This window comes from Silene latifolia, chromosome 3 (assembly GCF_048544455.1).
Source record: "Silene latifolia isolate original U9 population chromosome 3, ASM4854445v1, whole genome shotgun sequence".
Classification (NCBI taxonomy): Eukaryota; Viridiplantae; Streptophyta; class Magnoliopsida; order Caryophyllales; family Caryophyllaceae; genus Silene; species Silene latifolia.
Window position 1 is genome coordinate 88011090 of NC_133528.1, and position 13631 is coordinate 88024720.

General features: G+C 36.8%; 1 protein-coding gene across 5 annotated transcripts; it reads right to left on the reverse strand.

Moving 5' to 3' along the window:
• Nucleotides 1-308: 308 nt before the first annotated feature.
• LOC141647767 (pentatricopeptide repeat-containing protein At2g30780) lies at nucleotides 309-9351 on the reverse strand. Of its 5 annotated transcripts, XR_012545826.1 has the most exons (4): nucleotides 8857-9310; nucleotides 5558-6817; nucleotides 3568-3839; nucleotides 309-1097 (listed from the first exon to the last, which is right to left on the reverse strand). XR_012545826.1 is itself a non-coding variant. In XM_074456096.1 (2 exons), the coding sequence occupies exons 1-2, from the start codon at nucleotides 9253-9255 to the stop codon at nucleotides 5678-5680; spliced, it is 1539 nt and encodes a 512-aa protein (XP_074312197.1). In that variant the 5' UTR covers nucleotides 9256-9351; the 3' UTR covers nucleotides 5516-5677. The 5 variants fall into 5 exon arrangements, 1 of the variants encoding a protein (XP_074312197.1); XR_012545824.1 differs by lacking the exons at nucleotides 309-1097; nucleotides 3568-3839 and adding an exon at nucleotides 2961-3177 and having other exon boundaries at nucleotides 8857-9351; XR_012545827.1 differs by lacking the exons at nucleotides 309-1097; nucleotides 3568-3839 and adding an exon at nucleotides 5079-5400 and having other exon boundaries at nucleotides 8857-9313.
• Between the last annotated feature and the right edge of the window lie 4280 nt (nucleotides 9352-13631).

Here is a 13631-nt window from a genome sequence, read left to right on the forward strand (position 1 = left end):
GGTCGGGTCGGGTCGAGTTTTGACAGGTACATCACAAATTCTTATTTGTGATTTGCACCACCCATGTGCTTCTCACTTGTGAGAGGTCTTATTGCGGTCTAAAATACGGCGGTCTTAAGCAAGACGGACTGGTGGAACATTGATCTTTGGCTACACCCCCCAGAATGTGATTGCGACACGTGGTATTAGTATGAGTATGAGTACAATAGTAAAGTGCTCTATTGTTTTTGTTTCCTTCCTACTTAATATTTGAGCGAGCTTATTTGTGTAGTACGAGTATACATTTTACTCAATTTAGTACATACACATTTGTTTCAATTTTCATACCCTTTAGGTGTAAATGATCCTAACCCAATTCTTTCAATCCCTAATAAAAAGAACTTGTCAAATTAATCAAAATCTACTACTCAAAAACATTCACAAGTAATTGCGTAGTTATATCTCCCGGTCAAACTATAGACGTACTTTTGAATGTGAATTAAGCTCCAACGCAATACTACATGGCTGCGGCTCCTTATGAACATACACCCTATATTCAAACAACCATTTGAGACCTCCTTATGAACATACACCCTATATTCATTAGAATGGAAATCATTCGATAAAATTGTTTATTCTACCCTTGTTTAATGATGTCGTTGCAGTATGTAGTGAGATTTACCTTCTGCAAATTTACCACAGTTTCATCTCCACTCAACTTTCGCATACAATATCAACTCAACCCACCACAATCTTGCCCCAATCTCCTTACTTGAAACAAAATCTTGCTCGCATGCCCCATATTTTTCTTCCCAATTCGCACAAATGATCTAAAACAACCCCATCCCTTGCAAGATTCATCCTTATCTCCAAAACTCATCTCAAATTTATTCAATCAAGTGAAAAACTAAACCCTGCCTCTAGAAAAATCTACCACCCAATGGAAACTAACCCTTACCCTCGTATGTTGTTAGGATTAAGATTTTACTTTGGATCGATAAAGTCAAAATTAAGTTTATCCATATGATCTTTAGAGGTTTCTTGCCTATTTGTTTTTCTGCAAGTGATATTTTATTGATAAAATAACCTTATTTCTGATCACCCTCTACAAATACACCCTCCTCCCACTTGACTAAATTTACCCGCAAAATAAAACATCGCATGCCACTGTGATAAGTTCTTATGGAAACAACCTCCAATCCACTACCACTACCTTGCTGCCACGTTTTACACTTAAGATGTCCTAAATCACATTATCCTCCATGAAATACCAATCCTTCCTCCAAATGGATCCTCGTGATCTCCTTATTAAAAACAATTTATTTCTCCTCTAATAAATAACAGATTAAGAAGCTAGCAAGCTTCCTTCCTATCTCTCTCTCCCTTTCCCGTCCAACTATGTTTGGGTACTATGTTGGTAGACTGAATAAGTTTGAATATTATATAAATAAACGAACTTTGCTACTTATTTCATTTAGCATAAATAAATTTACTCCCTCCATTCCACTTTTATTGTACATTTTTCTTCAAATTTTATCTCATAATTATTGCCTCATTTTTTTGCCCCTCGATCACTAATTATTGCACGATATTGATTAAACCTTTCACGCTATGAATCAAAAGTAAGTCTATCTATATGATACTACAAAGTTAGTTTATTTCTTGATATATGTTTATTTTCCAATTTATCTAGTAGTTTCCCTACTTAATAATAAGTGTTTTTTACATTTAGTATTGGTTCGTTCTACGAACAATTCCCCCTATTGATACCTGCTTATATTCCCTAAATTACACTCTTAAACGTTAGAGATTAACCCCACCCCTCGAGAAACTCACCCCTTCCCAAAAACCCGCCGTACCCCTACCCCTACCTCTCACAAAAATACAGACGCACAGTGAAGGCATCTCTCGCCCTATAAGATTCATGTCCTACCCATAATGAATAAGACAATTTTGAATAGGTTTATATTTAATTGATTGATATTGATCTTCGATTAAACTTCAGAAATTATCATCAATAAAACTCTCTTTTATCATTCCCTATTTGTCTCATTTAGTTAAAGAATAGTATTTATTGTGTGCAACTGTATGGTGCAAAAGATAAATAAAAGTGATCATTTTATGATAGACAATGATAACTATATGTTAAAATAAGGTTATTTAATAATATTTTAGAAGTGACAAATTTATAATAACGAAAAGTGTTTAATTTTTAACATAAAGTAATATTTTATTTTTTTATAAGATGGGTTTTAATTGAAAAAATTGTAAATAATAATAATAATAATAATAATAATAATAATAATAATAATAATTGTATACTTTTACTTTTAATTATTTCCTAATTTTAATAGGAAAATTGTAAATAATTAATTTACTTAATAATAAGTGTATAATTTTCTAATTCCTCAATTCGTATCTCCCTAAATTATATTGATTACATAGGTTGTACACTTGTACTCCGATTTACTCAAGAAATGATCATTAAACTAGTGTACAAAAAACTATCAAATCCAATTCATCACAGTAGTAGAAATTAAATTATCATAATAGAAAAACATGATGCAACGATTCCATGAATTTACTTGTTAGTTCTTATATGGATCTTATTAAATTCTCCCTTCTTACCTCGTTACCCAACACTAATTACGAATCTATTGGAAGGCAAATCACGTTTCACAAAATCACATATACTTCCTCCATTCAACTCCGATCTACCTATTTCACTTTTGTACACTATTCACAATTGTGTATTCAATTTCGATTTTCTCTCAATACGTAAGTGAAAATATATTCATGTGGGATCTTGTTTGATTCGTCTTTACAAGTACATTAAAAATATCTAACTTTTATAATTTTTGCAAATACACAGCTAACGATATTTAGCGCGTAAAATACGCGTTGGCAAACGTGAAAAAGGATAGTAGTAGAGTGGAGTTGAATGGAGGAAGTATATATCACAACGCATAAGCTTGTCCAAATTTTTTTTTCGAAGGCAAATCAGGTTATTTGGAAGATAAGCATGTGTTTCTATTGCTATAAGCAATGAATAATGTAAGTAATAGCCTATTGCACGAACCTCTATCATTCTCTAATCTTCAACCAACCTGTACTTGTAAATCATGTTGACATACAGGGGAAAAGCTTGTGGTCAACCCTTTGGTGAGCATGGTATACGAATGGCTTTGATAAGAGCTCCTGTTGTACATCAGACAGACAAAAGAAAAATAATGGTAAGCAAAAAATGACAGTGTCTCAGTGTACCTTGAAGAACGGTTTAGTTGTCTAACGGTAAAATACTCAATTTATGTGGAAAAACAGACGTTGTGGAATGATTACGTAAATGCAATATGCATTTACCACCAACTATTTTCAGATGACATGAAACACATGAAAAATTTCAACTGACATTTTACCATGAAAAATTAAATGACTAGGTTAAAATTTAAAAAATTATACATATTTTAGAGTAAGGCTGCCTCACTAAGACACAATTTAAAGTGCCATGTCATTAATTAAATCCCTACCCCTGATATTAGAAGCTATACCCCATTCTCTCTCCTGACCCTCGGCTTTCGTTCACGTCACCCTCCTCATGCTACCACCATGCCCATGTCATTGATCACTACCCTTCTTCACCCCCACACCTGACTCCCACTCCCACAAAACATCCCTCGCCTATCCCTAGGCTTGAACCATATTTATGTCTCCTTTCATATCCCTCAAAAATATCAAAATTTGCCACCAACTACAGTCCCAGTCATTCCACCACCGCAGGCTGCCGAGACTAGCTAACTCCAATCCACCCCAAACCGTGCCAACCAAAACTAATCCCTCGCCTCTTTCGTCAGCGTCCATACCTAAAAATTTAAAAGTTAAATAAATACTTGTATGTCTTTCTGGAGAGTAGCTTTTATAATTGTTTATAAAAACACCAATTTCCCCTTGGATGATTTACTGGTTAGTTTTAATGAATAAATACGTTAATTATTTCATAAATTATGGTTAGTGATGAAGAGTGACTGTCATCAGGGACGCAGGGTTGAGCTCGCCACAGACAAAGGATGATGGCTACTTTTAATGAAGACATGAGTTACTTAATGCATAAATTAGGGTTACTTTTTATGAATGATAATGTTTTTAGGAATGATATGTTGCGTAATGTGATGGGAAGGAGATTGAGAAGAGTGTTGAGGTGGCGGCTGTTGTCCGGGACTCACGCTTCTGACAATGGAAGGAGTAGTAGTCACAGGCATCCCTAAACCCTTCTTGGGAGCCACAATAATCATACTCGCCGGAGATGACAGAGAAAAGGAGTAAAAAAGTTAGATATGGACATTTAATTACCTCCGACATCTCCTGCCATGAACAGCTGTTGCCATAGGACGGCCACCAGTTACAAACGAAAGCTAGATGGAGTCCGGCAAACAACAAAGTGAGGCTAAGAGAAAAGGTGTTTGGTAGAAGCCGGATTCCAGCGAGAAGGGTGGCGAGGTTCAAGTGGAGTGGTGATGGTGGGGCAGAGGTTGGTGGTCGCCGTGGATATGAGTGAGTTTACACGGAGAAAAAAATTATAAAATAGAGGGGGAATGAATTGGTGCGCGTGTGTGTGTACGGGCGGGATCCAATGCAAACTTACTTACGGTGGAAACCGTACAAACATCCTAGATACACTGAATACATCAGATACACGAACTAATACCCTAGATAATTGATTTGTGTATGTAGAAATATAATTTGTGCATTTGGACTCATATTTTATGCAACCTCCAACCTCGAACTACCACCACCACCACCACGAAAATGTTTAGCATTTTAGAATTGAGCTGAATGTTTATCTATTACAGCCAAACCCATTACATTAGATGTCATATTCGATGCCCCACGCATGATTCCATCAACTGAGTTATACGACACAAGAAGTTTCATTTTGATACAAGTGAAGTCACGTCATGTTACTTTGCCTATGTTATAGCAAAACCATATTTACGCCTTCATTAGTCTGTAATACTGTTGTCTTCCTACCACATTGGAATACACGCTTGAAAAGATTACAACAAAGAGTAAAATAAGTCCAGGATGAACTTAGACGTGGAAACTTGAAACTCGAAAGATTTGGGTGGTAAAATCAAGGACAACACAGCATACATTGGAAAAGAAACAGAATCGAAATATCAAAATTGTCACTCTGGTACAAAGTTAGTCATGTTTGGTGCGGGTTGGGCCGGGTAAGATCAGGTATACAAGTTAAAAGGCTTCTTTAAGCTTTTGCCCATTTTCATTGACCTTTGATACTTCCCTATGTTCATGTGTAGGCTGCTAAAAAAGCTGGTACTACCCGCTCAATTCCCAACCAGCAAAGTTGTGATCAAGGTTGGCGGCGCACCTTGGCGCTTGTCGGTGCAAAATCAGCCCATCAGTCTGCTTTATATAACGAACAAAAGGTCTATAATTGAGAAGTTAGTGAGTCATTTTCCTTTTTATTTGACTCTTGGATGTCATTGGAAATGGAAACCTTATCCCACACAAACCAAACTACAAAAAAATAAATAAATAAGATAAAATAGTGACGGCATACCTTGTCATCATACAACAAGTGTCAAACATCCCTCAAAGTCAATGTGTTGGTGAGCTCTTGCAGACAAGAGTAAAGATGATATTCCTCCATATGCCACTTCTTTATCCCACATTAGGCAAATCACATCTCTCTTAATAAGGGCATTTTTTCCCAATGAATATCGTATCCTAGTTTCAACATCAATGCAACCAATTGTTCAAGTTTGCATTTTGGACCCCATCTTGAGTAAGCTACGCACAAAATAACCAAAGACTTCTTCGTTCGACTGTTTATGCCGAATTTCTCCATTTCCACGAGTACACTCTCCATCTCCTCCAAGCGTCTTTCTGAGGAATACATAACCATCTTACAATGATACAGGGATCGACAAAGTATCCACTCTGCTGACTCAGCACGCTTCACAAAGCTACTGAGCTTCTCAACATTGTTGTGGTGATAATAAACTGAGATGATTTTACGCATAACGTCTATTGATGTAACTGCAACTTTTTTTTCAAAAGCAACATTGATAATCTCTTCCATTTTATCAAGCAAGTTTTCTCGTGCATAAACTCGAATCAAGGAAACAATCAACCATGACCCATACTCCTCCTCTGGGATCAACTTCAACAACGAGTTAATCTTTTCAATTTTCTTCACACATGAACTCTTACAATATGCACAAATCATGGCTTTGATTAATTGAATGTTATCTTCACCTGAATGTTGTTTTAACAATTCATACATCTCCTCCATCTTCTTTAAATTTCCGGCATGCGCATACCCTCTAACCATTAGCTTGTAAGTGCCAATATCTGGCTCAACGTCCTGTTGTTTCATTATTAAATAGGTGTTTTCCATACGATCCCACATCCAAGCGGTTACATATCCGGTAATCAAGTTGTTGAAAGTATACACATTAGGAATAAGACGAGAATTGTAGATCTCCTGAAGAGTTGATTCCATGTGATTAATCAACATCAAGCGACCAAAGACCGAAATAAGGATATTGTATGTTACTATATTGGGACTACATGATTGATCTTTCTTGAATTCTTGAAAGATCACCTGGCATTTATCTGCAAAACCATTGATCATAAGAGAAGCCATTAAGGCGTTGTAGGTGACGGACGTCTTGCAACCGTTGTTAATAGCTTCAGTGAACAACTCAATCGCAAAATCCATATTCTTAGCTTGACCCGCGACTCTAATACCCTTAGCATACTCTTCAGGTGATATAGGAAAGGTAAAGTCGGCATGTTTTCTTCGCCAATTGAAAACCTGAATCAGGAAGCAAACCACCAAAAGGGTTCATTTCAAAAAGCCAACATCCCACTGCAACATAAGTTCAGCTCTTATAAATATAGGACGAGTCTTGTATGAGACGGTCTACATATAAGACCAACTTAAACCTTCATACATATGTTCCTCATTTAATACAGTTGTATCTGGGTTGATCCCACATGCAAGATCATCTCAAGTAAAAATCAATGAAACAAAATTCATGTTTGCTTCTCAATGTATAATGATGATACAACAAAATCAAGGACGGACTACAAATATACATATACCATACAACAAATTTGAAGTCACCTCCAAAAAAGGAAATTCAATAAACAATGTCTGATTTGACATAAATCCCCTAATCTATAAAATATTATGAAAAGCCAAACTGAACAGCTGCCTTGATGGTGGCCAATTGGCAGAACCTTTTGCTACTAACCTAAGGCAGCCAAAAAACAAGGGATAAAAGAAAAGAACCGTAAATTGCACTGTAAGGGGATAAACAACACATAGAGGTTGTTTCCAGATAACCTAAAATGAAAATTGCAATGTAAAAAAGAAAAGACAGAGAAATGCAAAAAAGCTATCATCCTTAATTGCTTATCTTTCCATCTATTTTCTTCTCCCCTGCTCAACTCTTATCGTTATCCCACTCTAATAACGATCTCTTAGATTCATTCAACTATCCAACTTTTATCTTCTAACGCTGCTATAACAATGAAACAATTTACTCACAAAAGCACAGTCTATTGAAAATGGATTCTATCACAATCCTAATTGCCTTCTCTATTGAATCTGACAAGAATTTCATGAAGTGATCTTTACTCTCTAACACTGATTTTCCTTATTGACATCTTTAGTTGGATGAAAGGTTTCAGCCTGCATAATTCTATCTTCATTGGTTTGTCTTTCTGTGACAGTTTAGTGCAACGCATGTCTCTTGGATTGTTTGCTATCTTCTTGAAATATCGGACAGTTTCTGCAGAAAAAGCAGGCGTTGCTAGCATCCATGGTACAATTTACTAAATTACTCAGGAATATTGTGCTGATAAAAAATCTATTTTTCCACTTGATCTTCATGATAAGTATGTTTACACCATGCTATAGTCCTTGCAAACATTGTTTTAAAACGTCGAAATTTCATCCATAATGCTACACTGCATAAAGGCCATTTTCTTTTTGTTGTTTTTGATCTAGTTTTTAATGTGTGTTTTTGCCTTAGAACATTTCCAATTGGGCACAAGTTACTTTTAAGGTCCCTGAGTTTAAATTTGCACAACAGTTCCCACGTCGGATGCTTCATCGATCCTCAGTCTTTGACCTTCTGTAGGATGACCAATGACTCATCAGACGGCAACGAGATTGTTACTTATTCTTGTAAGAAGTTAGAATAACACCAACTACTATAGATCTTCCAGAAAAATTTAGACACACTATATTCTACTCCCTCCGTCCCGGTCATTTGTTGTCCTTTTATTTTGGCACAAAGATCAAAGAAAGAGGAGATGACCAATTACTAAATGACATGTGGACCAAATGAGTGTGAATGACCAAATTGTTCATCCTAAAATAGAAAGGACAACAATTAACTTAGACCCCCAAAATGGAAAAGGACAACAAATGACCAGGACAGAGGGAGTAATAGGTTGGCTACATAGTAATAGTCATGAGGTACTTCCAGACAGACGGTAGGCCATTTCTCTTACAACCAGTCCTGTCAGATTCATCTACCCTTTGAACGAAACCTCTCCAAATTTGATTAGTTGATCACTGAAGTAACTATCCAGGCTGGCAAACCGGAGAGGGATGACCAAGGTCCCAACAAATTTTTGTTACATGAAATCGAATCAACTACGGCAAGAAACCTCAAATTTAAGTACGTTTACAGTTGCCACGAAAATTTTCAACCAATATATTAGCTTATGTATTGATATCATCAAGGAGCAAACTCACATAAAAAAAAAAAAAAAAAAAAAAAAAAAAACAAACAGCAGAACAAATTGTAAGTAGTTGAAGAATGACAGGATAAAACCCACCTCAACAGCAAGGACAGGAAACTTGTAAATTTGCTTCAAAAGCTCAATAAAAGCAGAGCCATCAATGTAAGAAGAGAACAAAGGCAAACCCAAATCACGCAAAAGTTTATGAACTTTCCGAGGATCATCATGGTGTTTCAATAGCTCATTTTTCAAGATTGAAACATGATGGGAAAGCTCGCTTTTGGCATCCTTGGAAGCTTTAGAAGAAGGATCAGAAAACAAACCAATAAGAAAATTCATGGATTGTGGGCATGAAACTGAAGGATTTGATGAAACAATAGTAGAATTTGTGGTAGAAGAGTAAAAACGATGGTGTATTTGGTGCAAAGATGAGATCTTTGAGGTGGGTTTTAGGTGTGGACGGTAACGAAAAAGATGACGCCATTGGGTTCTCATTTGGAGTGTTCTTGAGTTGCTCCGATGTTAGATGGGGGCATTGGTTGTGAATTGTGATGATGGTGATGAGACGATTAAGGGTTTTAGGGGTTGGGCTTCAATGGTGGATAAATCGTTTACACGGAGGCACTATTTTTTTTCGTAATTTATTTTCGCAGTATAATTTTTACTAATTGCAGTACTTTTTACACCAATTTTTCCATACTAAAATACATTAAACCTAATTCTCTCTACTTCTCTCTATTGTTGAAATCTTAATATTCTTCAACCTCCTTCAAATTCTTCCATTATACAACGGAAATGATTACTCGAGTGACGAAGTTGTATTTAATTCGTTAATCATATATTAATAATTAATTTAACTCTTTCTTATAATTTTGTTCATTCTTTAATTAGGGTTTATGTCTAAATTAATCATGAGTTAATAAGTGTGATATGGCGGATTTGTTGGTGGTAGTTTATGTCAGTCGTCGCCGGTGTGGTTTAACGGTAGTCCGCCGGCGTTGGAGCGGTGGTCAGTGGTGGGAGGGTTGGCCGTGTGAGGGATAGGTGAAGGGGAGAGGGGTTGTTCGACGGCACTGTCAGTGGTGGTTCGGTTCGTCGACGAGGATTTTCGGTGGTTAATGTTGTACTTTGTAGTAGTTACCGGCAGTAGTAGCGTAGTACGTTGGCTTGTTTTTCAATTTTTTTTCCTCCAGTGTTGTAGTACGCACCATTACAATGGTGTACTCTTTATTTTTATTTTTATTTAATGTAGTACATGGTATGTGTACCTTTATTGATGTAGTACATAAAAGTAATTGGAGCTAATGGATTAGCACAAAATCTCATTTGTGACGGCACATATCCGTCACTTTGGAGTGACGGATACCATTTTCCCTCACAAATGACCCAAATAGAGGAGAGAGGGAAGCACATGGGGTGCCCCCACCTTGTCCCCCCTATCCGTTTTGTGAGTGGCATTATCCGTCACTTGTTCCGACCCGTCTTCAGCAAGACTAATTGATGGATTAGAGAGAAACTAGAGAGAGGAAATGAAAGGAGAAATGAGAAGGGTATAATTGTCAATAATGTACTATGATGAGTAAAATGTGTACTGCGAAAATCAGCACCCTTTTTTTTAGTTTGACTTTTTTTTTAGAAATGAATTTATCGGGTCCATTGAATGTTATATGAGCTTAATTATAGAAAAATAAAGGTTATTTAATGTGATTAATTTATCCTATGTTTTTTCCTTCTTATATTACCCTAACCTATGTTTTATCCCACTAGTTGTTGCCTCGCGCCCGGGCGCGGGACCGCAATTCGGAGAACGGCCTTAATACCCGGCAAGGGAGAAACGCTTTATGGACATAGTGATTAACGTTTAGGGCCTGCCTGGTACACCCTCATTGATTAAGAGGGACATTTGTGTGGGGGAGATAATTACCCATGAAATTTATTCCAGCTGAGATTTTTCCTTGACCTTTGGTTTGACATTATTTGGGAATAATTACTTGCTTAATATTTCCTTAAGTTTGGTACAAGGGTAAAATTTTCAGAAGACAATCAACCCAGAAGACAACACATAAAACCAAGAGATGACAGTACTCAATCAAATTAAGACGATATCCGAAAACGGTGACTATATTCGAATGGCAAATAAGATGAATAAATCAATTCACCAAAACTATTGACGGAAAGATGAATTATAACAGATGAAGAATCATATAACAAAAAAGTGTAAAAGGTAAACAAATGATTGAGATCATCACAAATTTGTCATAATATCTCTTATCACAAATTTTGTGTTTATATCATATAAAATCATCACAAAAATAAAGATCGTCACAAATTTGTCACCAAAAAAAAAGTAAATTCATCAGCAGTAACAATGGTGACATTCGTTTAATTGATTCTAGCTTTTTTCATTAAACAAACCTTCAAATCTCAAGCAAAATTAATGGAGAAATCGAAGAAACCCGAGGAGTGAATTGATGAACATACAGAAATCGAAGAAAAAAGAGGAGTGAATTGAAGAACATACCTAGGGTTTGAGATGAAAGAGAGGAGGAAAACACAGGACGAGATACAGAATTGAAGAAATTTGATTACTGGAGTAACAATTACTGATGGGTGGAGGTGGGTAATGGATTACCTTTGTTGGGAGGTAATAGTTACTGGGCCTAAATTGTTACTCTCATGCCAAACTTTCTAAAACAGCCCATAATAATTACCATGGACTTATTCAGGCATATTACTCCCAATCCAGGCAGACCCTTAGGGTTTATATGTAGCGCTGTTATGTTGTTACGCTTATGCCTGTTTATTTCAGCTTTAAATATAACAGTATTTATTTAGTTTTGTGGCGTGCGCGGAAGTCGGTGTGATGTTCCTTGGTTCACTAAACTTATCAACTATTCAGCGCTCTGTGTGTCGCTAAAAGTACGGAATTTATACGCTTTTAGTAAGAGTCCTACCTTGTTCTTTGTTAGCAGTGGTTGTAAAGTGAATTTTTATGCGCTTTTCTTTTTTAAATTTGGCATGTACTTTAAATTTTCTTCCTGGGTTTTGTAAAAATACAGATACCCTTAGAAAAGATTTCAAAATTAATAATATGTTTGGCCATAAAGGATAGATAGTATTACACAAAACGTTATGAAATACTTGATAACAGCATATCCTACATTGCAGTTGGGTACAACTATTCAGAGGTTCGACTTAGGTGACTATTAAAAGCCATTTGGACATATTAAAAGCGAGTTTCAAAAGTACACAAATTCCAGTGGAGTTAGTTGTCCATGCTTGTCGACATACGACCTATCCGTAGCAGTTGATAGGGTGTTTGTTTGCGTGCTGATGTGGGGTTCATGTTGAAAATCCCTACAAATCAAAATACTTCCCAGAAGATTGTCGAAGTTGTGGGGTGATCTTAGTTTAGGTATGAGATATATGGCGGAGCACCCACCTGAGCACTTGCGTATAAGAAAGTGACGTTGCAGGTGCAACTTGTACGTAGTAGGTTGTGTCCTGAACTTTCTTGACAATACGGTGAAGATAGTCACTTATTTCCTATAAACACAACATACGTATTTAGTCAGGTCTGACATTGAATAAAGATATTTTATGACAATTTTAAGAATAAGGTTATATCATTAGAGTTATATGTGGACAACATGGCTTGCACTGATAATGTAGCCATTAGAAATGGGTCCGCAAACCGTAGGTTGTTGGTGAGTTGATTCTTGTGTAGTTTGTCCCTTTTTTTATTTAAATTATTATTCTTTGCAGACAAATTGATCACGCTGTAATTAGGTTGGGAAAGTTCGCATACCTGTGAAGGCATTGAGTGAATGGTGGAAGCTTTCACTTCGAGGAGACTTTCTGCGTTTTCAGTAAAAAGCAGTGAAAGTATAATACCCAGTTGGGCCTGATGCACCGAATGTTATGGCCATTCTGCATGTGTAGAACGCTCAGTGGTTAGGCAGTGAGTCTGGTGTGCTGTCTCAAGCAGAAATAGAATTTATTACCTTGGGGTAGAAATAACCTCTTCTCTCATGCATGCAGTGCATGCGTATGGAATACTTGCATCTTTAATGTCACATCAAGTGCCGCAGTTGCTACATCCGAGGTATAACTGGAGATTTTCACTTCTAAATCGCTCGAGTTTCACCTGTAGCCAGTGATGCTCTTCTTGAAGTGTGTTGCAAACCTGTATTTGTAGTCTAGTCAATATTTTCCGGGTGAACAATTATCTTTAATGGTTTCTGAACGCCAACATTTGTGGAAAAAAAATTGATCGAGCAATGCATTGGGGAATTATGTTAGGCGTCAGTATGTTAATCTAAGCTGGAATCGTGAGGGTGTGCCTGTAAAGGCTGGGCACACGTGATAGATAGTTAGGTGACATACAAGGAACAAGTTCTTACTTTTTTGCAAGGAGTTGATCTATTGTAGTTACCGTTCACTTGGTAGATGCATGACGCACTTCAGACACCTGTTGCCTTTTAACAAGAAGCATATCAACATTCTCGGTTGCCCTGGTAAAATTGAATTTTAGGGTGGTGTATAATTGGGGATGTTCAAGAGAAAGTCAAGCAGAAGTTTTTTTATAAAGCATGAGGAGCATTAGCTGCTTCCCCAGGCGGGGCAAATGCGATTTTTGTTGACTGTGTTGTTGACAGCGTAAACCCTGCACGTGACATGGTATGTTCATTAAAAAGGCCCGGTCACTTCATGCTTGTTTTGTGAGATCCGTAACTTCATAGTGAGAAGTGTATGTACCTCTTTGGGAACTTGCTCTCAGGTCTGAAAAGCCGACAACTGGAAAGGATGATCCCATAGATCTAAGGGTTTCACCTTCTTGCACAGTTAAATTGTCCCATGTTGTTACTGTC

Excerpts from the sequence above, each read along its gene's own strand:
- LOC141647767 (XM_074456096.1), bottom strand. The coding sequence starts at position 9,255 with ATGAGAACCCAATGGCGTCATCTTTTTCGTTACCGTCCACACCTAAAA. Across the intron at positions 6,818-8,856 it reads TTCCTGTCCTTGCTGTTGAG|GTTTTCAATTGGCGAAGAAA; the intron begins GTGGGTTTTATC and ends TTCCTGATTCAG.